General features: G+C 47.9%; 1 protein-coding gene across 1 annotated transcript in view; it reads left to right on the forward strand.

Annotated features, from left to right (window-relative positions):
• UBE2G1 (ubiquitin conjugating enzyme E2 G1) overlaps positions 1-24,902 on the forward strand; it is a 101,085-nt gene that overhangs the window by 54,327 nt on the left and 21,856 nt on the right. Inside the window, exons 2-3 of the mRNA XM_045983815.1 lie at positions 15,407-15,509; positions 24,129-24,226. Of these exons, the coding sequence (XP_045839771.1) occupies positions 15,407-15,509; positions 24,129-24,226 (201 nt within the window). The remainder of the gene's footprint in view (positions 1-15,406; positions 15,510-24,128; positions 24,227-24,902) is intronic.

The following is a 24,902-nucleotide window of genomic DNA, read 5'->3' on the forward strand; positions in this document are numbered from 1 at the left end:
ATGGAAACACCCTGGGCCAGAGGGGTGGGCAGAAAGAGTGAGGGGGAATGGGAAGGCCAGGCTTCCAGGTGCGGCCGGAGTAAGCCCTGGGAGTGAAAGGCACAGCATAGGGAATAGGGTACGCGGTGCTGTGACAGTGTCATGTGGCAGCCACATGTGTGGTGACCGTCATCGAATCACTGAGCTGTACATCTGAAGCTAAGGTAACATTGTGTGTCAGCTAGACTCAAAACATTCTAGACCAATCCCAGTATAGATGCCAGCGTCCTCAGTAAACTCTTAGCAAATGGAAACCTGCAGGACAGTAAACCGCCAGTGGGGTTCTCCTGAGGAGTGTGGTGTCTTCCTGTGAGCCTGGAGCCCTAACGTGGGTGCGTCAGAGGGGCTGCGGGCCTGGGGACTGTGTGGGGCAGTGACCGTACGCGTGCATGTCAGAAGGCGTTTGAAAAGATCCAGCTTTCAGCCTTTACATTTTAAAAACCAAACGGCAACTACAACAAAAAGCAATTTAGAGCCGTAGGAAAAGAATGAAATGCTTTAATGTGTGAATAATAGTTGTTGAAAACCAGCAGTAATTATAGGTATAATCAGAAGTCAGGAATAGTAAAAAGGTGTATATTGCCATTGTTCATATTTTTATTAATGTTCTAGCCAATACAGCAAAACAAGACAAAAAGCAAGACACGAATAATGGAAACGAATCAAATGATGTGTTACCAAAGGCAGATCTCCTTTAAAAATCCAGGAAAATCGGGGCACCTGTGTGGCTCAGTGGGTTAAAGCCTCTGCTTTCGGCTCAGGTCCTGATCGGGATCGAGCTCCAATTTGGGATCTCTGCTTAGCAGGGAGCCTGCTTCCTCCTCTCTCTCTCTCTCTGCCTGCCTCTCTGCCTACTTGTGATCTGTCTGTCAAATAAATAATTAAAATCTTAAAAAATAAAAAGATTAAAAAAAAAACTCCAGGAAAATCAACCGAAAGTTAGAAAGGAGGGCTAAGATGGGCGTCTGAATGCATATTTAAAATTTATGGTTTTATTTAATAAATGAATTAAGAAAAATGAAAAGCATAAAAAAGGTAAGTGACAGGAATAGCATGTTATTTATTTGTAGTTTGTGTATAAAATTCCCCTCACTTAGGTAAGTTAACCCTAATTGAACAGTGGCTGGTTTTTGTTTACTAGATCAGAATGCAGAGTATTGTTTGGGGCTGCAGTGCATCTGAGCAGTTCTAGGTAGGGACTTTACCAGACAGAATTCAGCAGAACTACAGGAACACGTCTTCAATCCTGGGTTGCATTCAGCATCTGTGGGGACCATTGGCTTAAACAAATGCGTGCATTTGTTCCACTTTGTTCACCGCCGCCACGACTGTGAGAGGACTTCCTGCTTGAGCTCTGGCCGGGCCTGGTGCAGAGCTTCGCCGACGGTTGGGAACTCTGTCTGATCAGGCTGGTCACTCTGATCTACAGTGTCTCACACACAGCTTTTTTTCCCGCCGCGTGAAGCATTAGAGACCGAGCAACAGAGCTGGACTCGCCTTGCGTTGGCATCTCAGGCTGTTTGCAAGTGTTGGCTTCCAGCTTCAGGGAACGAGGACAGTTTGCTGGGAGCACCAGGTGCCTTTGGCCCTATATCCCGCACCTTCTGTCGAGTCCGAGTGTAGAGTTCATCCGGGAAGTTGGGTGGGGTGGAGGGGATGGCTGGCGCATCAGCGGGTGTGTCCTCACCTTTCTCCAGGGGCCTAGGCTGCTGCGTCTCATTTCTTTGTGGTTGTTCCCTTATGTCCTTTTAAAGCCGTGAATGCAGTGAAGCCAGAGCACTGGTCGGCAGAGGGCAGAGAGCTGCTGCTGGCGTCGGTTCCAGCGCCTGGAGAGCTGCCGGCTTTCTGTGGAGGTGGTCAGCGGCCAGCTGCCCCAAGCTCAGTACCTGTCCCTGTTTCCCCTTTTCTTTTAACTTATTTTATTTCTGTTTTATTTTTTATATGATAGTGTATTTCCATTTCTTTCCTTAGGGTAGGGACCTGCTGTTCCCCCCAGCTGGAAATAGTCCACATGTCTGTCACACATTGTATCTGGGCTTTGCAGAACACGTGTCTTAGGTCATTACAGACACGCTGAAAAGCGGGTGGAGACTTAAAGCACATGTGTGCACTCACCCATCAGCTTTTATCTCCTGACTTTTTTTTTTAAGATTTTATTTATTTATTTGACAGAGATCACAAGTAGGCAGAGGCAGGCAGAGAGAGATGGGGGAGAAGCAGGCTCCCCGCTGAGCAGAGAGCCCGATTCGGGGCTCGATCCCAGGACCTTGAGATCATGACCTGAGCCAAAGGCAGAGGCTTAACCCACTGAGCTGCCGCCCACTCCCAACTACTTTAAAAAGATTCATCCCTACCATTAAGTTTTTCCTTTCTCCCCTTTGCCTGAAATATACTTTTTCCAGTTATAAAAACAAGTATTACAGAAAATTTAGGGGTTTAATTTTTAGTAGTTTATTTGGAACCCTTTCTAGGTGCCCTGTAGCCAACTTAGGGGTGTGTGTGTGTATGTGTGTGTGTGTGTACGTACAACACAACAAATGATGGAATAGGTGGGGGTTTTCCAGTTTCTTGGTAGATACGCAAGGGGAGGGAAGTGCTGTTTCAGACGGGTGCGAAGCTGAGTGGTGAGTGAGGGCCTGATCACCTTCCCATCCAGGGTTCACCAGTAGGTGGACCTAGATGCTGGAGAAAGGATGGCTTACTTCATAAACTGCTGGAACAACTGACTGGTCCCGTTTACTTCATAAACTGCCAGAACAACTGACTGGTCCCATTTGCGATTGGTAGATGGGAGCCGGGTCCATAGCTCTATGTTTGCCTGAACTCTAAAAGGATCATGATAGTTACCGAGTGTTTATCATGGGCCGAGTACAAGATTAGACACTGGACGTGTGTGAGTTGATTCCTCAAACATGAAGTGGACACTGCTGTCCTCGTTTGGCAGATTTGGAACCGGACTGTGCCCAGACCATTAGCCAGTAGTTGAAATAAAACAAAAGATAAGACTGTTAGAAGAAAGCAGTCCAGAATATTTTAGTCTGGGTGGACAGAGGGGGTTTTCTATGCATGACAAACTAAGGAATCATGTAGATTGTTTTGTTGTTGTTGTTGTTTTAATGTGCATTCCTTGAATTTCTGCTTAGCAAAAAAATGAAAATTTACGAAGCTAAAACAAATCAAGAGAATTTTAAAATAAAATGGCAGTTATCCAGGGCCATAGTGTTTAAAAGGCTCATCCACATCAGTGAGAAGCGGATGACTTAATGTTTTTAAAAACGGCAAAAAACACAAGTAGGTAGTACATGTAAGAGATAGAAATCGTCAGTGGTCCGTGGTCAGCGTTAGCAGTGCTGCAGGGAAGTGGGTGCCCCCCGCGTTCCCACAGACATGATTGAAGGCAGACTTTTCACGGATAATGTGCATGTTCCTTTGACCCACCATTCAACTTACAGGAGTCCAGATTCTGGGTTTACTCCTCAGATGCACAAGGACAGTACAAAGATGTTCTATGGCAGTTTTTATACTTGAAAAAAATGGGGGGAACCAAGTAGCTGATGTTTGTGCTGTGCCTGTGTGACGCACAAGTGACACACAGGTAAAGTGATTCTGTTTTCTGAGCATAAGGTGTTCAAAACCGGAAAGAGTGTGTCTAGCAAATTGTTAGCGGTGTCTGTTTTGAAGGATGAGCAGGGAGAGTGATGATTGCTTACACTTTATTTTCCTGTGCTATTTTAGAATAAATGGCTTTTTAAAAAAATATATAATTAAGAGAACCGAAGCATAAAGGAAGTTGAGAGAACCCACCACTGAACAGTAAGCATTGTCCGCGTTCGGCAGGGTCCGCTGCAGACCCTCGCAGTGCGTGTGCCGGGGGTGTACGGAGCTAGAGTAGGTGCCAGTTAAAAATCGCCCGTCGGTTGCGTTTGCTTGAACGAAACAGAAGCAGCTGGAAGGTGCTGCCGGAGGCAGCCCTGAAGCGGGAGAGACGGTCATCACTGCAGCGTGACTGTCTCCTGTCTTCTGTTTGTCTTGTTTTTTAGGTTAGCCTGTTTTTACATGAGCAGCAGTTAGAATGTACTTCTAACAGCTTGTCGCCAGTCACAGCGGCTCAGTTTCACTTCCGCATTGGCACGGAGTCAGGAAGTGCGCTGGCCGTTTGGTCCAGCTTTCCTGTGCAGCCTTCTGTGTTTTCGTTCGTTTCCCAGCAGTTACGTCAGGAAGGCCCCTTCCCTTGCAAGTCCTGCCTTCACAGGGCTTGGGGACACTCACCGGCCATCGGACCCTGGCCGCCTCCGGTTTCGTGCTTTTCGTGGCCCGCTTGCCCTCAGACTTGCGTGGCCCCTCATCCCGTGCTGTGCACGACCTGTCGTCCACCCCCAGCCCGGCGCCCGCGACACTGCCGCCTGCCACTCAGTTCGTCTCCCGGCGCTCCGTGCCGTGCGCCCCGGGCTGGGCTTGTGCTGGACTGTGCGGTGTGTGGTCTGTCTGTGCGTTTTGTTCCTGATTACAGGAGAGTTTTATGTGCGTATTGGTGACATTTTTGAATTCTAATCCCTTCAGGAATACCAAATCTCCCTTTATTGTCTTCACTCCATTCAAGTGTGTAATCAGTCGTTCACCTTCTTAAAGTTAGGGCCATCATTTGTTTTATTATAGCTTCTAAGAAGCTTTTTTTTTTTTTTTTTAAGATTTTATTTATTTGACAGAGAGAGATCACAAGTAGGCAGAGCAGCAGGCAGAGGGAGAGGGAGAAGCAGGCTCCCCACTAAGCAGGGAGCCTGCTGCAGGGCTCCATCCCCGGACCCTGAGACCATGACCCGAGCCGAAGGCAGCTGCTTTACCGACTGAGCTACCCAGGTGCCGCAATTTCTAGGAAATATTTGTCCTTTCCAATATGACAGTAATCGTATCTTTGTTTTTTCTTCTTCTGTTTCTTTACGTTGTTCCTGCTTGCCTTGGATGTCTCTGTTGCTTTAAAATTAATGTCATCTTTCAGGTCTTTTTTAAAAAGATCATTTCATAGTAATTTCTTTGAGATTCTTTTTCTGAAGTTTTCCTGAAAAAAATTTTTTTAAAGATTTTATTTATTTGACAGAGATGACAAGTAGGCAGAGAGGCAGGTGGTGGTGGGGAAGCAGACTCCCCGCTGAGCAGAGGTCCCGATGCGGGGCTCGATCCCAGGACCCTGGGATCATGACCTGAGCCGAAGGTGGAGGCTTAACCTACTGAAGCTACCCAGGCGCCCCGTTTTCCTGAATTTTTATATCTGTTATTAGGTGGTTAAGGTGAACTCGGGATAGCGATTCGAACCCCTCATTCTTGTGCGGAGATATTTTTCTTTTCTTTTTTTTTTGGTGAGTCTCTTGATGCAGTTGGTGGTAACAAGGCATGGTGAGGAGAGGTGGACTTCACTTTGAGGTTGCTGAGACCACGGGGCAGGCGAATACAAAAGAAAGCAGATGTATTGATAATGAGAAATAGAGTAACTTTGTTTCATTGTGCAAAAACAAGTAGATAAGGAGATAAGACCTGTTAGAGATTAAAACCAAACCTGGTTTTGAAAATTTTATATCTAGAATTTAGTTTGAGCAATCCTTAAGAAAATTGGGCTGAAGTAAAGTGATTGATGACTCACCCGTATTGGCAGCAGTAGGAACAGACTCTCCCCACTCACCTGCCCTGAGCCGAGTGGGTGGAGGTCAGGCGCTGCCATCCCTGCTGGGAATAGCCTGTATCTCTCTCTCCCACCCCCCCTTCCTTGAGTTGGGTGCTTGAGGGTGGAAGACAGCGCAGACCATTGCTGTGCCGTATTGGGGTGGGGGGGGGCGGAAAGGGACAGAGTCCACCGGGGATGTAAGCTCAAAAAATGCCGCTTTCAAAGGAGAAATAGGTGCCTTTAGGTGGAAGGGACAGGACTTGGACTAGAATGAAGTATAGATAAAGAAGGAGATTTGCCTCAGCCAAATTGGTGGGAGGGCAGGAGTGACACCAGGTGTAGGGAACAGAAGAAATGCTGGTAGGGCCTCTCTTCCCTGTTGCTTACTTCTGCTTACTTATCTCCGTTTTGGCTTTGCTTTCGCATACCGCCTTTCTCCTTGAGATTGCAACTCTGGGTTTTGACAGCTCTGGATTGGGACTCCCTTTCTTTAATTCCAGTTTGAAAAATCTCCCAGAAGATCTCATTCTCCTGGCTTGAGTCTGCGTTCCTGGGTGTGGAGGCCGTGCGCGACGGCTCCTGCTAGAGACGCCTGGTGGCCGTGGTGGGTTCGCTGCGGGTGTGTAGTGTCTCCTCGGACTTCAGCACTCTGGTGGACACGGGTTACTCTTGGGGTGGCCTGCAGCCTAGTGAGCAGGTGACTAAGCCTGTGCTCTAAGGCGGGCGGTGTGTGGCTGACACAGGCTGGCGGGGCTGTCCGGGTTGCACCCCGCTTCACTGATGGGAGGGCGAGCTCTGGAAGAGTGAGTGAGTGAGGGGGGCGGGTGAGGAACGGTGCGTTATGAGGACAAGGCTAGGGACACCGCTGACATTCCCATGCAGGTCCGACTGACATAAACACCGCATGATATTGACGAACTGATGAGAAACTTGGAGGAAACTAATGTTTTCTCTGTTAATTTTGGTGAGTTGATTTGTGGCGATTTTAATGTTTTAGATTATAATGGTAATTTATTCTTATAATAAGGTCAACATTGTTTTAATAAACCATCTTGATACTTAGGAGGAATAATTAGTGTCTGGATAAAAAGTTCTTTTTGTAATTTCAGAAGTTCAAAAAGAATCCCGCGTAAGAATAGTCACTTTACAGAAGTGCACCCGTAGCCTGGCTGTGCGCTACGTAAATAAGCTCGGCAGGGACGCACATAGCCTGGGGCAGGAGACCACAGCCACCCAGATGCCACGCAAATCTGTGCTGGGCTACGAATACCAGTGTGTGTTGGCTTTGTAGCAGGTGCCGTGCTCTTGGCAGGGCGCACTTACAGTTAAAGCAGCTTATTTCCCTAAGAGTCAAGTGCAAAGTGGTACATAGTCGGGTCTTTGAACTTGTTTGTCCCAGGCCTGCCGTATCTGCTGAGGCTCAGTAATGGTTGGTTTCCATGTGATCAATGAAAAACAGTAGAGCCCGTTAATCAGACCTTTTTAGTATTTTTCTGGCTTCGACGAATGTCAGACATAAAGTAACAGCAGAGTAGCCTAATGGGCATCAGGAGTCTCCGTGGGCTCCCCTAACCCCAGCTGTCCATCGAGAGCAGCCGTTTCCCCCGTCGCGTAGGGTTTTGGGGCTTGTCACAAGTATCATATGTCACTGACCATTTGTCTGCATCTCTAACAACTGGGGTGCGAACACCAGCAGACGGCCTTACCGCATTGTAAAGAATCAACGATTGTTTCATGTTATTATGGACGTGAACGATATTTTCATGTTATTAAGGTTGCAGTAATTACTAGTATCTTGCTAGTAATACGTGGTCAGCCTTCTCATGCTCACTTGTGTCGCACATTCCTTTTGAAGTCTGAGCTCAGTCCTCTCTTGTTCCCACGTGATGTCCTTATTGAGGGCTCCAGGCCATGCCCTTTAGGATTTTCCGGGCTGTCTGTAACCACATTTCTCTGTGTGTTCCTGAAATTGGTCATTGTGTCCGGGGCGTGGACAGGCTCAGCGTAGTGAGGCAAGGTCACTTCCTGAATGGAGGTTTGGTCATCAGGAGATTCATAGTGGCTGCTTGTCTTCCTTCTTAAAGTGCCTGCACTAAAGTGATAGCATGGCAGTGCATCCATTTTTCATTTTTTAACTGGGCTATTTCTGTAGAGAGCTATCTTATTTGATCAAATTTTAATTACTGTTTGATTACTTGGTAGTATAATTTTGTATAGAAAAGGAAGAATAAATCTTGAATCTTTTGCTGTTGTAAATCGGTTTAACAGGACTGGCTGGCTCAGTCAGTCAAGTGTCTGCCTTCGGCTTAGGTCATGATCTCGGTTCCTGGGGTCGAGTCCTGCATCAGCTCTCTGCTTGGTGGGGAGTCTGCTTCTCCCTCTACCTGCTGTCCCCCCTGCTTGTGCTCTGTCTTTGACAAATAAATAAATAAAATCTTTTTAAAAAATGGGTTTTACAACAAACAACAACAGATAATTAGCATCCAGACATGGTGGAACCAATAGGTGGGTTGCTTTTGATCCCATTGTTCTTTCTAGACTGTTCATCAGTACTGGCTTCATTGATACCCAGATTGTCCCATATGTGACCAGTGGCGACCTAAGTTGGATGAGTCCTTTTAAGAAGACCATGGTATTATTTGACAGCTTCCTTTTTAATTGGTATGTATGAAATGAGCCTAGAACCCATCCTGCCCCAGACTTGTGCTCAGTCGTTTCTCTGAAGATCCTTGGGCCCTGTAAGTAGAAAATCCTGTTGGGATTCATATTCTGGGCACTAGGGATGCTCACTTCTACAGGGCTGGTCATTTTTCCTCCACCTTTTCAGTGGACAGAGCTCACAATTTTTAAAGATGTATCATGGATTCTTACTGACACTTGTGATTCACATTCAAAACTATAGTTCTTAGTTTTCATATGCTTTCCCCATTCCCATTCTCTTCTGGCCTCACCCCGAGTAACGACTCTCGCAGGAGTGCGTTCATGCATTATTGTCCACTTCTTACCCGTCTGCAGATGATTGTTCTCAAGGACATCTTCTGTAGACCACTTTGGCCCGCAGCAATTTCCAGATTGACTGCAGACCTGCATAACGCTCATCTAACAATGACGTGACACTCCAGGATTTACTGAGTTTTAAACTTGAAGTAGTGGGCGCCTGACTGGCTCAGTTGGCTGGGTGTCTGCCTTCGGCTCGGGTCGTGATCCCAGAGTCCCGGGATCGAGTCCTGCACTGGGTTCCCAGCTCTGTGGGGAGTCTGCTGCTCCCTCTGACCTTCTACCCTCTCATGCTTTCTCTTACTCACTCTCTCAAATAAATAAAATCTTAAAAAAAAAAAAATGAGGTAGTGGGGCGCCTGGGTGGCTCAGTGGGAAAAGCCTCTGCCTTTGGCTCAGGTCACGGACTCAGGGTTCTGGGATTGAGTCCCACATCGTGCTCTCTGCTCCGCGGGGAGCCTGCTTCCCCCTCCCTCTCTCTGCCTGCCTCTCTGCCTACTTGTGCTCTCTCTCTCTCTGTCAAATAAATAAAATCTTTTTAAAAAAAGAAAAAGAGGTTTCAAATAAAAAAAATCGAAGTAGGACACACAAAAAAAGAGTGTAAATATTTTGTGTAGCTGCCATTATGAGTACTACTGAAGCCCCTTTTTATGCCTCCTTCCAGATACTACTCATTCCCTTTCTGAAAGAAAAAGAAAAAAGACGGTCTTGTCCTGATTTCAAATACTAGTCATTATTAGTTTTGCCTGTTTTAGAACTTTAAAATTTTGCTTTAGCAGTCATGATTTGTGGGAAAGAGAGCTCTTTCTAAGCTGAAGTTGTGTCCAGGTATGTTTGGAAAGCTGCATGTCCGTGTCTGTCCCACGGAAAGCGTCTTTGCGGTCCTTATGGAGTATAGGCAGAGGCGGGGGTGTGGCTGTGCGTGCGTGTCTTCAGCAGGCCCGGACTCTGTTTGCGGTGTCCACTCCTCCAGGCACTCGGACCGTGCGTGTCTCCCCTCTCCTCTGTATTCGGGCCGTGAGCTTTCACTCTTTACGTTGCAGATAGTCTCTCCTGGTCTCTCCTTTGTGTTAAAGCTTTATTCTGGATTTAAAATGTTCTGTGCAATATCATCTGAGTGTTGCGTTTTGGCTGTTGGAGGTGGTGTAGGAAGGCCACCTCCAACCCGTTATGAAAAAGAATTCTCTGTTTTCTTTTCATTAAGTTTTATTGGTTAATTACGTCTTGCAGTGCATCTAGGTTTGAACGTAGTGTGAAGTACCCTTGTCAACATTTAGGTGTCAGTAGGATGCTTGAACATTTTTCTTTGTCCTTTTCCATGAAAAAACGTGGAATTCCGTCTTCGTATGGCTGCTACACTTCTCCGTCCACAGACTTCTAGAAAAGGGTTCGCCTTGTGTTTTTTCCCCTCACCTTTTCGTCAGCTCAGTGTTGCCTAGGTGGCCCATGACTTTCCGTCACCCTGAGACTCCTCGTGCCTGGGGCATCCCTGGGCTGCTTCCTCCCGCACCCGGCGGACTGGGTTCAGACCTCCCTTTTCCGGAGGACTCTCTGTTTATTAGTCGGCCATTTTCTCCTTTGGCTTCTTCGATAATTTTTCCTTGGGTTACTTCCTACTTCACTTCCTACTTCCTACTTCCTACTTCACTGTCTTCCCGTTCTTTGTCACTTCTGTGGCTTTTTTTAAAATCCCCCCAATACCAGAATTCTCTAGACTTCAGTTGGATCTTCTGTAAAGGCTTCACACTCAGTGCTTGTCCTTGGGTGATGCCATCAGTCTTATGACTGGAGTCATCAGTAGTGTTCTGATAACCCTCCAGGTCCCTCTCTTTAGCTGAGAGTTAAAAACAAAAAAACAAAAAACAGTGTATTTATGCCCATAGATTTTTTTTTTAAGATTATTTATTTATTTATTTGACAGAGATCACAAGTAGGCAGAGAGGCAGGCAGAGAGAGAGGGAAGGAAGCAGGTTCCCCGCTGAGCAGAGAGCCCGATGTGGGACTCGATCCCAGGACCCTGAGATCATGACCCTAGCCGAAGGCAGAGGCCTTAACCCATTGAGCCACCCAGGTGCCCCATGTGCATAGGTTTTTGAAACTAAACCTGTCATCAGGGGCATCTGGATGGCTCAGTCAGTTAAGTATCCGACTCTTGGTTTCAGCTCAGGTCATGATCTCAGGGTCATAAGACTGAGCCCTGCGTTGGGCTCCGTGCTGTGTGGGACCTACTTTAGCTTCTCTCGGCCTCTATCGTCCCATCACCCTGCCCCACCCTGCTCTCAGCTCGTGCTCTTTCTCTCCTGAACACTAAACCTATCATCCTTCCTTTCCCTCACCCCTCACATCGGCACAGCTTCCTGATGCTGGCAGGCTGCTGTGTCGGAAATCCAACGTGATCCAGCAGGATGGGGAAGCGGCGTATCGAAGGGATACGGAGAGGTGTGCAGGTGCACCCGGAGCGAGTGTCCGGGAGACTCAGAGAGGAAAGGAGAGCCCTGTCTTTGGGCCTGGGGTTTTTATTGAGGATTGTGCGTCCAGGAACAGGTTAGAACAAAGACAAGGCCCGGGTGTTACTCCTTAGAGCTGGGGGGCCCTGGTGTCCAGCTGCTTAGTGCCCGTGGTCTGGAGTATATGTACGATGTTTCATCTGCTCAGTTTCACCTGGTTGTCCCTTAGGTGTTATCTGTCCTAGAGAAATCCCTAACTCCTGTCCCTTACAAGGAGGACACACGCTGTCTGCGCTCTGAGGCCTGTGTCCCCGTGGTGGGGGCACATCCGGGCAAGAATCGAGGTGGGAGCAGGAGCAGCAAACAGGTAGGCAGAGCCGCTCGGTTTCCCTGTCCCCTCCTGTGTGTCCTGTTCCGGAGAAGGAGCAGACATCTACCCTGTTGCGCTGCAGAGAAACCTGTGAGTTACTGTTAAAACTTGGTATGAAATTGAAATGACAGAGAAGCAGGTGTTTTAAAGTGTACAGTGTACACAGTGTTTTCACAGTGTTGGGCGAACCGCTGTCTCTTCAGTTTCTAGACCTTTTTCATCACCACAGAGACACCTGCCACGGCCATGTCCCGTCTCCCCCACCTGCTGGCAGCTCTGTTCTGCTTTCTGTCTCTGCACTCACCGTTCCTGGGGGTGTCCCGTTGATGGGGCCCTACGGTGCGTGACCTTAGAGGTCTGCTGCTTTCACTCCGCCCGGTGTTGGGGACCATCTGGGTCGTACTGTGCAGCGGCTGCTCGTTGCTCTTTGTGGCTGAGTTGCAGTGGCTGGTGCACACTCCCTGTCGTTTGTTGCCATAGACGTTTGGGTCGTTTGCATCTTGGGCCGTTGCCGTTGCAGGAAATGCTGGTACAGACACATTTTCGTGGAGCTTTTATGTGGACATGTCTCCATTTTTCTGGGGGATACACCCAGGAGTGAATTACTAGGGTAGACGGTAACTTTGTGTTTAACTTTTTGAGGACATCTGTGTCATTTTAACCCTCACATCGCCAAGTTTGGTTGATTGATTCTTTCTCCTAAATGTCCCTGTTTTCCGTCATGATTCCCAGGGGCATCCTACTAAAGGTACGCTTTCCAGGGTTACCTTGATGGCTTCCTTTTTGGTTTCTTGGTTGTCACTATGGCCTTACTCTGTGTCATCTTCCATGCTCTGCAAGGTTTGTTTTTGAAAATGTGAATCTCATGGTCATCTCACTGTTTTATTTATTTAAAAAAATATTTTATTTATTTATTTATTTGACAGACAGAGATCACAAGCAGCCAGAGAGGCAGGCAGAGAGAGAAGGAGGGGAAGCAGGCTCTCCGCCGAGCAGAGAGCCCGATGTGGGGCTTGATCCCAGGACCCTGGGATCATGACCCGAGCTGAAGGCAGAGGCTTTAACCCACTGAGCCACCCAGGCGCCCCCCCCCCCCACTGTTTTAAAGACAAAACAAGACACAAACCCTTCAAAGGCTTGTCATTGCCCCCTGGATACAGGGCTATAAAGACCCTTTGCTGCCCTGCTTCTGACCTCCTGCCGCTCTCGGCCGCGTTCAAAGCAGTTCCTGATGTCCGTGCTTCAAGTTCTTGCGTAGGCTCCCCGTCTGACCCTCGCAGCAGCCACCCATATCCTCTTATTTCCAATGTCTCTTGTCTTTCTAGAAGCCCCTTTCTGTCTCTTCCTGGTTAGGAGGTGCCCTTCCTCGTGCCTCTGCAGAGTTCTGTGCTGCTGTTGGCCCGTTTACCGTTCATGGGGCTCACCTGTTTACTTCCATGGGAATCGTGCTGAGACGCCACAGGATTCGAGTGTCCGGTGGATTGTGGACTGGAAGTGTCATTACTGGGAAGTTAACAGAAGGCAAAAGATCATTATTTGGTCAATTATTTAGGGACGACCCCATGGGAAAGGGAAGCATTTGTGCAGGTGTGGCATCAGGGTGTCAGATACCAATGGGTGCAGGCCCTGGGGGACCCCTGCTAGGGGCAGAAACCGCACCGGAGGTGAGGTAGCGGACATCTTCAGCGTGGGTGTGCTCGCTCCTATAGAAGAGCAAGGAGGGCATGTGCGGGAGAGTTTTACAAGGTGTGATGTATTGACAAAGGGGAGAAGCAGTGATGTACTTTATGGGACACATGAGGGAATTCTCTACGGTAATTTTGACCATATATGCTAATTTCAGAACTTACCTACCTTCATTTATAGAACCCGACTGGAATTCTGTTGGAATTATGCAGCAAGACTGATTTTCTGGATAAGTTCTAGAATCTCCCACAAGACTTGAATACAGTGTTGAAGAAAACGGTCTGAGAAATGTGATCAAATGAAATATGATTTTTTCTCTAGAAAAAACATTGCTGCCCGTCCCTGCAGTGGTGTGTGCTGCGTCCTGCCCCGGGGACTAGACTCAGGGCACCTCCCTGCATGCGAGCCCCAGCGGCCGACGCTGCTTAGGGAATGTTTACGCGCAGAAACAAAATGCGGTTCCTATCTTCATGTCTTTCCATTTTCAGTATCTTTTTAAAAATGTCTTAGACTAAGCTATTTAAAAGTAAAAGTAAAAATACATTTCTTGCATTTTGAAATAGTGTAATGATTTAAAACGTTAGGTCTGTGTTCCTTTTAGGCAAAAATTTAGACTTCTAAAAAATCTTCAACTTTTGAGAAAAGCCATTTGTATTTAAAGGCAAATTTAAAGGCCAAGTGCCTTTAAGCGATTGTCTTTAAGCTCTGTGTTTCACTGGCATGTTGGGATGTTAACTCCCAGTTGTTGAAATCACAACACCTCTTTATCCCTCAGAGAATTAAGATCTTCTCTGTTCAGTCCTCTGTCAGAGCACTCTGGGCTGCATCACGCTGATGTTCATCATCAGACGCTTGAGGCTGATGGCAGGGCGGGCATGAGAATCACACACCACCGAGGCCTCTGGCGCACTCTTCCCCGGCCGCTCTCTCCAGTGCTTGGCCCCCACTGCTTCCCGTCTGACCTCCCTGTTGCTGATTTCTGTGTCTAGTATGTGTGCTTGGTTACTGCAGTGTTAGTGTTACTACTTCTCAGGAGTGTATGTGGTTTAATATGTATCAGATCTTCTAATTTAAATGCGTACAATTCACTGAGTGTCAATTGTGCCTCATTACACAGCTGTTTAGAAAAATCTGTTCATAATACCCACATCAGTAGGTCGTTATTACGCGCTTGTTTCTAGGAACCGGCAGATGGCACTCCTGACCTGATCCAGCAAGCTCCCTTGTTGGCCTGGGTCTCTCCCCCCCAGTCCCCCGCCCACCGTCCCTCCCCCCATGTTGCCACCACCTCACTGGCCCTCTGCTTCCATCATTTTCCATCCGTGCCAGAGCACCCTCTCTCTGGAAGAGAAAACGGTCGTGGTACCACTGCCATTCCTATAGGCTCTAGCTGTTGTTATCTTCCTCTTCCTTCTCCCCCTTCCCCTCCCTCCCCCTCCTCTTCCTACTCCTCTGTCTTCTTCTTCAAAACCCATTTATTTATTAAGTATTCTGTACACCCCATGTGGGGCTCGAACCCAGGCCCCTGAGATCAAGATGGAGCCAGCTGGGCGCATCTCTGGTTGTTACTGTTAAGCCAGTCCTGTGTGCTGGGAGCTTGGCTGGCATCGGGGTCAGCACACATGGGCAAGTTCTGGGGATTCTGCTCTCGTGCGGAGTCTGCTGAGCCCCACCTGAACACCAGCTGTAGCTGTGTGTCCCAAAGGTGACAGAGGGCTTGTCACATGGATGTGCGCTGGCATAAATGAAGGTTGGCTAAGCTCGGCGAATTCCCGCAGGAGGGTATTAGGGCCTCGGCTGGTGATTCTGAGAGTGTGCCTTGAAGACCACGGTGGAAGAATGACGGGGCTGCTGGTTGGGGTTGGTCGCGGGCACAGTCTGCGAGGGGTGTGCCTGAGTATCTCGGTCCGAATGAGCTCCGCAGCTCCCCTGCCACCGCAGGGTTCCCTGGGATGCTAAGGGCCCAGCCGGAAACACGGTGCAAGGGGGAGGGGTCCGAACGTGATTTGCAGGGTTTGCTACCCCACTGGGGCCCTCTGGTGCAGAAACGGGAATGTTCCGGCCATCAGGTGGCATTTTGCTTCTAGATCCGGATATATTTGCTGAACAGTTCGCACTTTATAACATGTATATTCAGGTTCTGTAATTTATCTGTTGGGTGAAAATTATATGCATAAAAGTTTTGATCAATAAATTTTTTTTTTTCCACAGAACTCAACAAAAATCCAGTGGAAGGCTTTTCAGCAGGTTTAATAGATGACAATGATCTTTACCGGTGGGAAGTCCTTATCATTGGTCCCCCTGACACACTTTAGTAAGTACCACGGAACAGACACTAAAGTAGCTCTCTTAATTAATTCAGATGGAAACTACTTTGGCAAACTGAAGTGAAATTATTTTTTAAAGCAGGCGAAATGGCTGTGTTTAGGTGAAATCATTTGTGCTAATGATCATGTCTAGAGTTTTTGTGTTCTTGAAATTCCAGTGTCTAAAACCTATTGCTTTCTTAAATATATGCTAGTTTCAAAAATTCAGATATTCTTAATACCTAGAATAAATTTATTACAGAAAAGCTATTTTTAAGGTGAACGTATATATAATGTGTTTTTTGCTTGTTTCTTGGTTATTGGGTTAATTTTGGCAGGATGGGGTTAGAAGGAAAGTCTTTATTGAAATGTTTCTCCTCTGCAAAGGGAACGTTGTCATTTCAAAGAGCCGTCTTTGCCACTGCCAGCTCGTCGTCAATCTAATTAAAGCACAGTGTCACACCTGGGAGACTCATACGGAACACGGTTTCGCACGACATGTCTGTAGGCCGAGACTCGCAAGGTCATCGCGCTTGAATCGGGTCCCCACAGAGCTCTGATGAGAACTGATGTTTACCTTCTCCCAGGTCGTAACCGTGATGGTCACAGCTAATCTCTCTGAGTTAGCCCTCATTACCGATGCAGAGTCAGACAACAGGGTGCAGTGGAGTACAAGAGCGAGAGAGAGCGGCGCGATGTCTTCAGCGTCCTGTCCCATGGTTTAGATTCAAAGGCCACAGCCTTATTTCCTGCTCTGGAGTTTTGCAGACTGACTGAAACGTAGGAATAGTCAGTGTTCTAGAAGGTGGGTCGTGCCCACCTGTGTTAGTGACTTGTGTCACTCCATATTGGTTCTGGAAGCAGCAGCGTGGCACAGAATGCAGTGACCTTCTCACTCACCGCTGGGCCCCACAGTGGAGGGGCGATGTGTAGCAGAGTTTCTCGGGCACTAGACTTGCTTCCTCAGCTCTGGTCCTCCGTGGCGCTAAGCAGGCAAGGATTCGCTTACAGTAGTTTCATCTTAGGTGTTCAGAGATGGGGAACCCCTGCCCGCCACCCCCCTGTGCCCAATCATACTTAACCTGACGGAAAAGAAAATTCCAGCTACTTGGTACCAGGGCAGGCTGCCACGGGACATACAGGGCGAGCTGTGGTGTAGACTTTGGTTTTTTGTCATCTGGAAAGGTGATTCATATTTTGTCATGATTGTTTCCAATCAGAATTTTTTTCTGATATATTTCTCAGTGCCATGTTTGTATTGCTGATTGTTGAAAACTAAAAGAACTCAATTTGGTCATTCCATGATGTTAGTTTGGGTAGATAACAGTAGCCATTGAAAACTGTCTTTGAGGCATCCCCCCACAACCTTAATGTAATTATTTGAAAGCAAATTTCTCACAAATTTTGCACTTAAAACTGTACAAATAACCTGGTTTATAAGCCTGATGAAGTTCAGGTGTTCAAGCTAAACACATTGCGTGAAGGTTTACTTGGGAAACACAGCGACAGTCCAGTGACAGAATCTTGTTACCCCTGCTGTTCAGGGGATAATGGGAGGAATTCTTCTGAACTGCTGACTGTCTGGAGGGTTAGTTGGGCTTCCAGGCTGCGCTCCGTCTCTAAGGGCCTCCCAGAACTCTCATACTTTGTTGTGCCGTGGTGGCACATCTCCCCTGTATTTAATGTGTACCTTCACTGTTACCAGAGAGAACCACATTTCAGCACTCACTGTACTGACAGTCCATTCTTTCTGCCAACTGAGAACTTATTTGTGGCCCCCAGTATATCTTTACAAAGTGCCAGCTGCCAGTGTGAGATGTGGGTGGCAGAAACCTTTGTGGCGGGCCCTCTGGAGTGTGGGCTTCCCAAGGAGACAGCTGGCAGCCACTTCCACAGTCCTTCCAATGGGACAGCTGGGAGGGAGCTGAACTCCGTGCCACGCGCACGGTGAACGCCTTGTGAGTAATGAGGCCTTATGGCAGTTGGCAGACGTTGTAACCGTCGTCCGGAATAACCTGGACATGATTCCTTCTTGTTAAGATCTCTGAAATCCAAGTGTGATGGAAGTTATGGGAATGGTTTTTTTGTTTTTAAAGATTTTATTTATTGACAGACAGAGATCACAAGTAGGCAGAGAGGCAGGCAGTGAGAGAGGAGGAAGCAGGCTCCCCACTGAGCAGAGAGCCCGATGCGGGGCTGGATCCCAGGACCCTGGGATCATGACCTGAGCTGAAGGCAGAGGCTTTAACCCACTGAACCACCCAGACGCCCTGAGATTGTTTTTTTAAAGCTCTCAAAACAAGAGGTTTAAGATTTGTTGTTTTACTGAGTCTAGGCCATCCCTTGGGCAATTTTCTACTTAGAATGGTTGAAAAATAGAGCATCACACCAGCACTCCACTGCTCATTCGTCTCATTCAGCCGTTTTCTAGCAGTCCCTGCCTGCAGAAAGCAGACACTTTCGTCACTGCGCAGTCAGTTGACTGCTGATGGCCGTGGTGGAGAGGGGCGCTCACTGTGGGTGTGGCAGATTTGGGATGGATCAGCCTTGTGCCAGAGGAGGACCCATCTGAAGTGGGAACTAAAGAGTTAGGAGGCTTTTGGCTGCAAGCAACACTTCTTCCTAGTGTGGTGTGTGTCGTGTGCAGCAGGAGCTCTGCGGCTGACTGGCTTTTGCCTCCTGTGTGGCAGTCTCACTCACTGCCACCCAGTGTAACTGGGTAAGATGAATGAAGTGGCCGCAGTTGGGAGAGATCAGTTCTGCAGTGGAAGGGATTTGGAACTGGTATCAGCGAGGTCAGAGTGAACCGGACAGGTGTTCTGGCAGAGGTGGGGAGACGTGGGCGCAGTGACCGAGCTGCAGCGTTTCCCAGGGGAGCTCTGGGTCATGGTGTGGCTGAGGAGTGAGGGGAGCACACAGAATGCCAGGAAATGAGGTTGGGCAGGGAGTGGAGGGCTACTCAAAGTTCATAAACACTGCTGAAGAGTTTGGGTCAGTCTTTGGTCCTGAGGACAGAGCACAACCATTGAGAACAGGAGTCACCAGTTAGGGTTCTGGCATACAACCCAAGTACCCTAACTTTGGGATCATGGATTTCACTTTCCTTCACCTTACTTGCATTTTATTTCTGCAACAAAAATCTGCTCTTAACACTGTTATCCTGGAAGTTTGTCTCTAGTGAAAAAGATGGGCTGGGAGCTGGGGGTGCCTGTGGGGAAGGCGCCTCACAGCGTTTGCTCTGGGGGGAGGAGGAGAGTGCGTGCTGGGAGGGGGGCTCCGAGGGTGCTGGATAAGGAGAGGAAAGTGTGTTTGGAAGTAAGCTCCCTGAAGGTGCCAGGAATCCAGTATTTCATGGTGTGCGTTGGCTTAACAGGAAGGAAGTTGCTGGTGTTCTGGTACTCTGGCGGTGTGGAGAGGGCGAGGCCGTGTTGCAGTTGGTGGAGTGGTCTTCTGGGCGTGGGCACGCAGACCTCAGGTGTGAGTGTGAGTTAAAGTGAGTGTGGGCTTAGATGGAACCCAGATCCAGCTGATGAAGTCACCACTTAGTAGTTAGGCCATTTCTGTAGTGGTAGCAAGAATTACTCATGTGCACACCTTCTTGGAAAGCTGTTGTGTCCTTTCTGGAGTGTCGTTAGCCTTCATGTAGTCACTAGAGGGCACTGTGCCCTCTTCCCGTTCAGGTGATCAGGAACCCCGGTATTCCAGCATTCCTGGGACACAGAGCCTGGCTACGAGCCTCAGTGAGTGCAGCCGGTTCGTTTGTCGCTACATGGCGTTGAGGTTCGTGACTGCTCTGCCCAGTCATCCGTGGAGAACGGACTCCCTCGGCTCTCTGCCTGCGGAAGCCGAAACTGGTCTGCGTGGCCGCTGCATCCAGCCTGCGATGACTGGGCAGTGTCCACGGACCAGACATTTCGGGCAAGAGCAGCAGCACGTTTTCCAAGGAAGTTCAGGACACTCGGATACCACCATGTCATTAGAAATTTCTAAATTCTTCGTGAATGGTGAATGCGCACTTTCTTCTATTGCTTCTCCTTCTCTCATCTCAACGGCCAGTATGTTCGGGAAGTGTGGTTTCCTTTATCCCTCACCGCTGGCCAGGGTGTGGGAAACTGGAGAATATGAAGATTGTATGCATTTCGTTGTATTGCCCTTCCTTGAGTGCATGTTGAAGATGTAGAGTTGCTTCCCCAGACTGTGGGAATTAAATCACAGAGTCCCTTTACAGTCGTGCTTCCGACGTGGGCGCATGGGCCCTGCGCTGTCTGGCGAGCGCTACTGCGCATGCAGGCCGCAGCGTCAACACCACGGCCCTTCCCGTTCGGCTTTAGAACATGGGCTGGGGGCCCCGCGCAGCTCCCCGACCCCACCACCTGTCTTAGTTGTGGGACTTTGAACGATGGCTTCAGCTGGGTCTTAGCAGCTTTGCATTTAGGGCAGAAACCCTGTGCCAGAAAGGGTTAGGGATGTTTGGTGTCCTGCACGTAGTAGCAGAACGACTGGAAGCCACCAGACGCCTCACGAATGTGGTAGTACATGGAGAAACACGCCAGATGAGGCAGACAAGAAGCAGGGATCACCAGGAACATTTCCGTAAGAACAGTATCAAGCAGCAGTTCAGATGGCAGCGTACGGCGTGCATCGAAGTCGAGTAAATGCGGCAGAAGGGTAGTCTCTGGCAGCATGGAATGACAGGATCTGGTCCGGGTAAGATTTTCGCAGTTTACTATAAAAATAGTGAGGCTCATGGAAGAAAGTTGAACCAGGCTTAGCTTTCTCAGTCTCTTCAAATATGACCCTTTTTGGTTTCACTGCTCTTTACCATCCTGCTGGTAGGTGTGGGATTCGTATGTGTGATGAGGAGACCGTGTGTGTAATGGGCGTATTTTCAGTTCCCAGATGCTTTGTCATAGGTCGTCATTTGATTCATCACAGTGCCGTCTTTGCATGTTTGAAACACAGTGACTGTGTGGCGTGTTAACGTTTGGGTGATGGTGTCCCCGTCCGAAACACAGTGACTGTGTGGCGTGTTAATGTTCGGGTGGCGGTGTCCCCATGCTGGGGGTTCGCGCCCCTCTTCGTTGATTTGGCTCTTCATAGGCAGTTTGCTCCCACAGGCCGGTACCCCGGAGCTCGGTGTCAGGGGAACAGGCAGGATGGCCCAGCTGAGAGAGAAGGAGCCCACCCATAGGAGCAAAACTGTAAGGAATAACGTGCTTGGTCCAGAGTGGGGAGGGCGCTGCGGACAGAGGGCAGACCATGTGCTTTTACACCTTTCGAGATGCATCTGTTAAGAAAATTTGATGCTTTAAAGATTGAAGTTAATTTAAGAGACGGAGGCAGTTTTTCATGACAGGATTCCAGTTGGCTACTAGAAGTGGGTCTGACCGGCCAAGACGAGGGACTGAGGAAGGTGATTTCCCACGAAGGAGTAGCCTTCCCAGTGGATGGAGTACGAGGGCCTGTGGACGGCTCTCTGGAGGTCCTTTCACACAGATTCTTAGCTGTTTTCTGTGTTTGTGGCTTTTTTCCACCACAGCCCGTAATCATAAAGCATTCCACATCGTGACCCGATGGACGCCACGGGTGTATGTCATAGTGAGTAGAATGCGTGTAGATGACGTAAGCCAGGCTAACCACTTGTGATAGCACCTTGTTTTCTCTTGGATTTTTTTTTTTTTTATAATTTCAAATTTGACAGAGGTCACAAGCAGGCAGAGAGGCAAGCAGAGAGAGAGGAGGAAGCAGGCTTCCCGCTGAGCAGAGAGCACGATGTGGGGCTCGATCCCAGGACCCTGAGATCATGACCTGAGCTGAAGGCAGAGGCTTTAACCCACTAAGCCCCCCAGGTGCCCCTCTACGGGATTTTTATTTGTTAAAAAGACTGGTTAGTGATTCACCCCCAGTTTGAAAATGGAGTCCACACAATTAATAGTCCCCGGGCCCGTCAGGAATTAACCCGTATAGTCGGGGTAGCAGGGGTGACAGGTGATGTAGTGCGTCCCTCTCAGAGCCTCTCCAGTAAATCACTGTGTAAGTTACGAAACGGAGGCCATATGGCAGGGATAAAGTTTGTCCGTTTTCTTCCTTTTTACCCCTGGACATCTGTACCACATTCGGTCTCTCCTTTTTCCAGTGCAAAAGGAAAAGATATTCTTTTTCTTGGTGAGGCCCCTTGCTCTCCTTACTTCTTTCCTCTTCTGATGGCTCAGTTCTGCTTTTTCTAGTGTCTCTAGTCTTTCTGCCAGCATCTTCCCATCTCCTTGTAAACAGATTAGGGTTTTTCCCCTCCTTTTTAAAGCCTTCCACTTGTGCTCTTTCGCCATCTAGTTACCCTGTTCCTTAAACTGTCAGACTTTTCAGATTGTCTTGCTCGTCATGCTTGTCCTTGACACCCCATTCTCTCGTTGACCCTCTGTGGCCTCCTGTTGCTTTTACCACGATTATGTTACCACGATTACCCTACGTGCTGGGAGCGCATTAGCCTTCCCTAGGTATTGAGAGGTATTTGGTATTAATGATCTGCCTCTGTTTTTAAGTCCCTCTCCCCCGAAATCCTTTATGCTCAGAAAAAGGCAATAAAAACTAATACTTGCTTTTGGTTAGAATTTTGTCTGTGTTGAAATGCACAAAGCAGAAAGGAAAAGATCCTCGTAATCCTGCGCGCCAGAAAAAAACCACTGCTGTGTACTGGGGTTGTGTTTGCAGGAGGTTTTTCTCTCTGTGTTGTGTAGAAGCACTCCCCCATTTTCCCTTCGTAAGGACAAATGGGCTTATCCTATAGACACGTGGCTGTTTAAACATTTAGTACTAGATCACCCAGACCATTCCAGTGGCTGTCAGTGGTATTTTGCTTGATAATTTCTTCTGCTGCCAAAATGGTAAGTGCTCAAAACCAGGAATCTCTAATGTCTTCTCTGTTGTATTATTTTACATAAAAGAGTTCCTCATACAGGTAGGTCATCAGTGTTCTTTGTTCAGTGAATGAAAGTCATTCGAGGAGCTAGAATTGTCTTTCTTACTGATCTGAAACAAACACCCTCGCATGGCCCCACTCTGAAGGAGCACACACGGAGCAGTATGAGAACCAGATGTGCAAATAGGTGTTGGGGTAAAGAAATGGAGGGTGTCAGTGTGGCGGGGGCACCGCAGAGAGTTCGGACTGGGTAATCCAGTGACGTCTCAAGAGGTAACGTTGAAGCTGACTCTCTCGCTATAAGATCTTACTCCTGTGAGCCAGTGAGCAAGCAGAGCAGGGGAGGAGCAGTGGGAGAGGGAGAAGCAGATTCCCTGCTGAGCAGGGAGCCTGACGTGGGGCTCCATCCCAGGACCCCAGAATCATCTGAGCCAAAGGCCGATGCTTAACTGACTCTGGGGAGCCACTCAGGCGCCCCAAAGCCAAATTATACATGAGGACAAGGGGAGAAGGGCATTTCAGGCTTAGGAAATGGTTAGTACTGACGTAATGCAGGAACTCAGTCATATGCCCCATGAGGCTGACTTGATCTCATTGGTGTTTGCTGTTGACACAGTATGACTCGTACTGCTTTGACAGTTTTTCACGTACAGTTCCTAAGTGGCACTGACCTAAGACTGCACGAATACAGCAGTTATTGGCCATATGTGCTGTTAAATTAAATAAAATTAATTTTATTTATTTATTTATAAATAAAAATAATTAATTTAATTAAAATTAAATTAATTTAATTAAATAAAATTCAAGGGCACCTGGGTGGTGCATTTGGTTGAGTGACTGGCTCTTTGTTTTGGCTCAGGTCATGATCTCAGGGTCATGAGATCGAGTCCCACACTGGGCTCTGTGCTCAGTGGGGAGTCTGCTTGAGATTCTCTCTCTCCCCCTTCCTCTTCCCTGCACAAGCACTCTCTCTTTCTCTCGGTCTCAAATAAATAAATACATCTTTTTAAAAAATTTAAAAATTGAGTTCCTCAGTTGTACCAGGCCCTATTTCAAGGGCCTTGTGGCTACCACCTTGGACAGTGTGACTCAGGATGTCTTCAGTACGCAGAAAGCTGCATTGGACGGCACTACTTTGGAAAGTCACTGAAACACAGACTCCTTGACTTTGTATCTCGTTCACTGCTAGTATCTGACGTGTAGAGGCTGAAGAAATATTTGTTAAATGATGAGCTGAATAAATGAATGGATGAGTGGAAGGTCAGCACCTCTTTCCACACAGGGAACAAACAAAATGTGTGTAAGTTCTGAGTGAAAAAGAGCTTAATGTGCTGGAAGAACAGCGAGAAGATGGGCTGGAATGGGGGGAAAGGTGGTGGTTGGAGGTCAGCAGGGAGAGCTGACGGGCAAGGCTAAGCCTCTGGATTTTGATGTCAGTGCCATGGGACGGGATAAAGGTTGTCAGCACAGCAGTCATGTAACCTTGTATGGACACCCGTTTGCAGCCAACTGTTTCTTTCATTTTCCTGGCTGGGTGGGAGTCCGGTAAGGTAGCAGGTGTCAGTGTGTGAGTCGGCAGTCTGCTTGAGATCCAGGTTATTAATTCAGTTCATCTGTAGTGTCAATGCCTGCACATGGCTTCATGTTTGTCTGATCATTGTCCTTTGATACGCGGGAACTTACAGGCAAGAACTTGTTGTTTTTCTTCCAGTGAAGGTGGTGTTTTTAAGGCTCATCTCACTTTCCCAAAAGATTATCCCCTCCGGCCTCCTAAAATGAAATTCATTACGGAGATCTGGCACCCAAATGGTAAGTTTATCAAGTTTTACTTTTATGTTTGCTAATGGGGTGGCCTATCACTGAGGTTTTCAAGGTCAGTAAGAAAGATGTAGTTCAGGTGGCGTTCACTCTGTTCATTACGCACATGGCCTTGTATTAGTTTAGAACAGCAGGAGGAATAGAGATCCTATAAAAATATTTATTACTTAGTTTTCAACTCTTTTTGAGAATCCTGATGTTCCAAACTAGAGGCAAGTTACTGGGAGATACTTGACGTGAGCACAGCTCTGGTAATTGAGATAATTTCCAAGGTATTAGGTGACTCACTGGTATTACAGAGAGCATAGGAGTAACCACACCTGGTTTTAAAATTTATATTTCTCATTTTCATTCTTAGACCATGGGCAGCTCCTAACTTTTTTCCTAGACTAGCTGCTAAGCAGGGAACGTCCTGCCCACCTCATAAGTGACCAGCAGGGTCAGACGAGATGCGCACTGTGTGTTGGAAGCTCTGGAAAGCGCCCAGTCCCGCTGTGCCTGAAATGTGGGGACGCTGAATATTTTTGCCCAAAGAGGTGTCCCCATTTAAAACCCGCTTTATGAGGCAGAGGTTAGGCTGCATCAATGTGTTGATACGCAGCCTCCCCGAACTTCTGGCCTTGTTTTGTGTGCTGGAGCCGGCGCGTGTTTCCTCGCTGAGTGCGTT

The sequence above is a fragment of the Meles meles genome, chromosome 18 (genome assembly GCF_922984935.1).
Source record: "Meles meles chromosome 18, mMelMel3.1 paternal haplotype, whole genome shotgun sequence".
Taxonomy (NCBI): Eukaryota; Metazoa; Chordata; class Mammalia; order Carnivora; family Mustelidae; genus Meles; species Meles meles.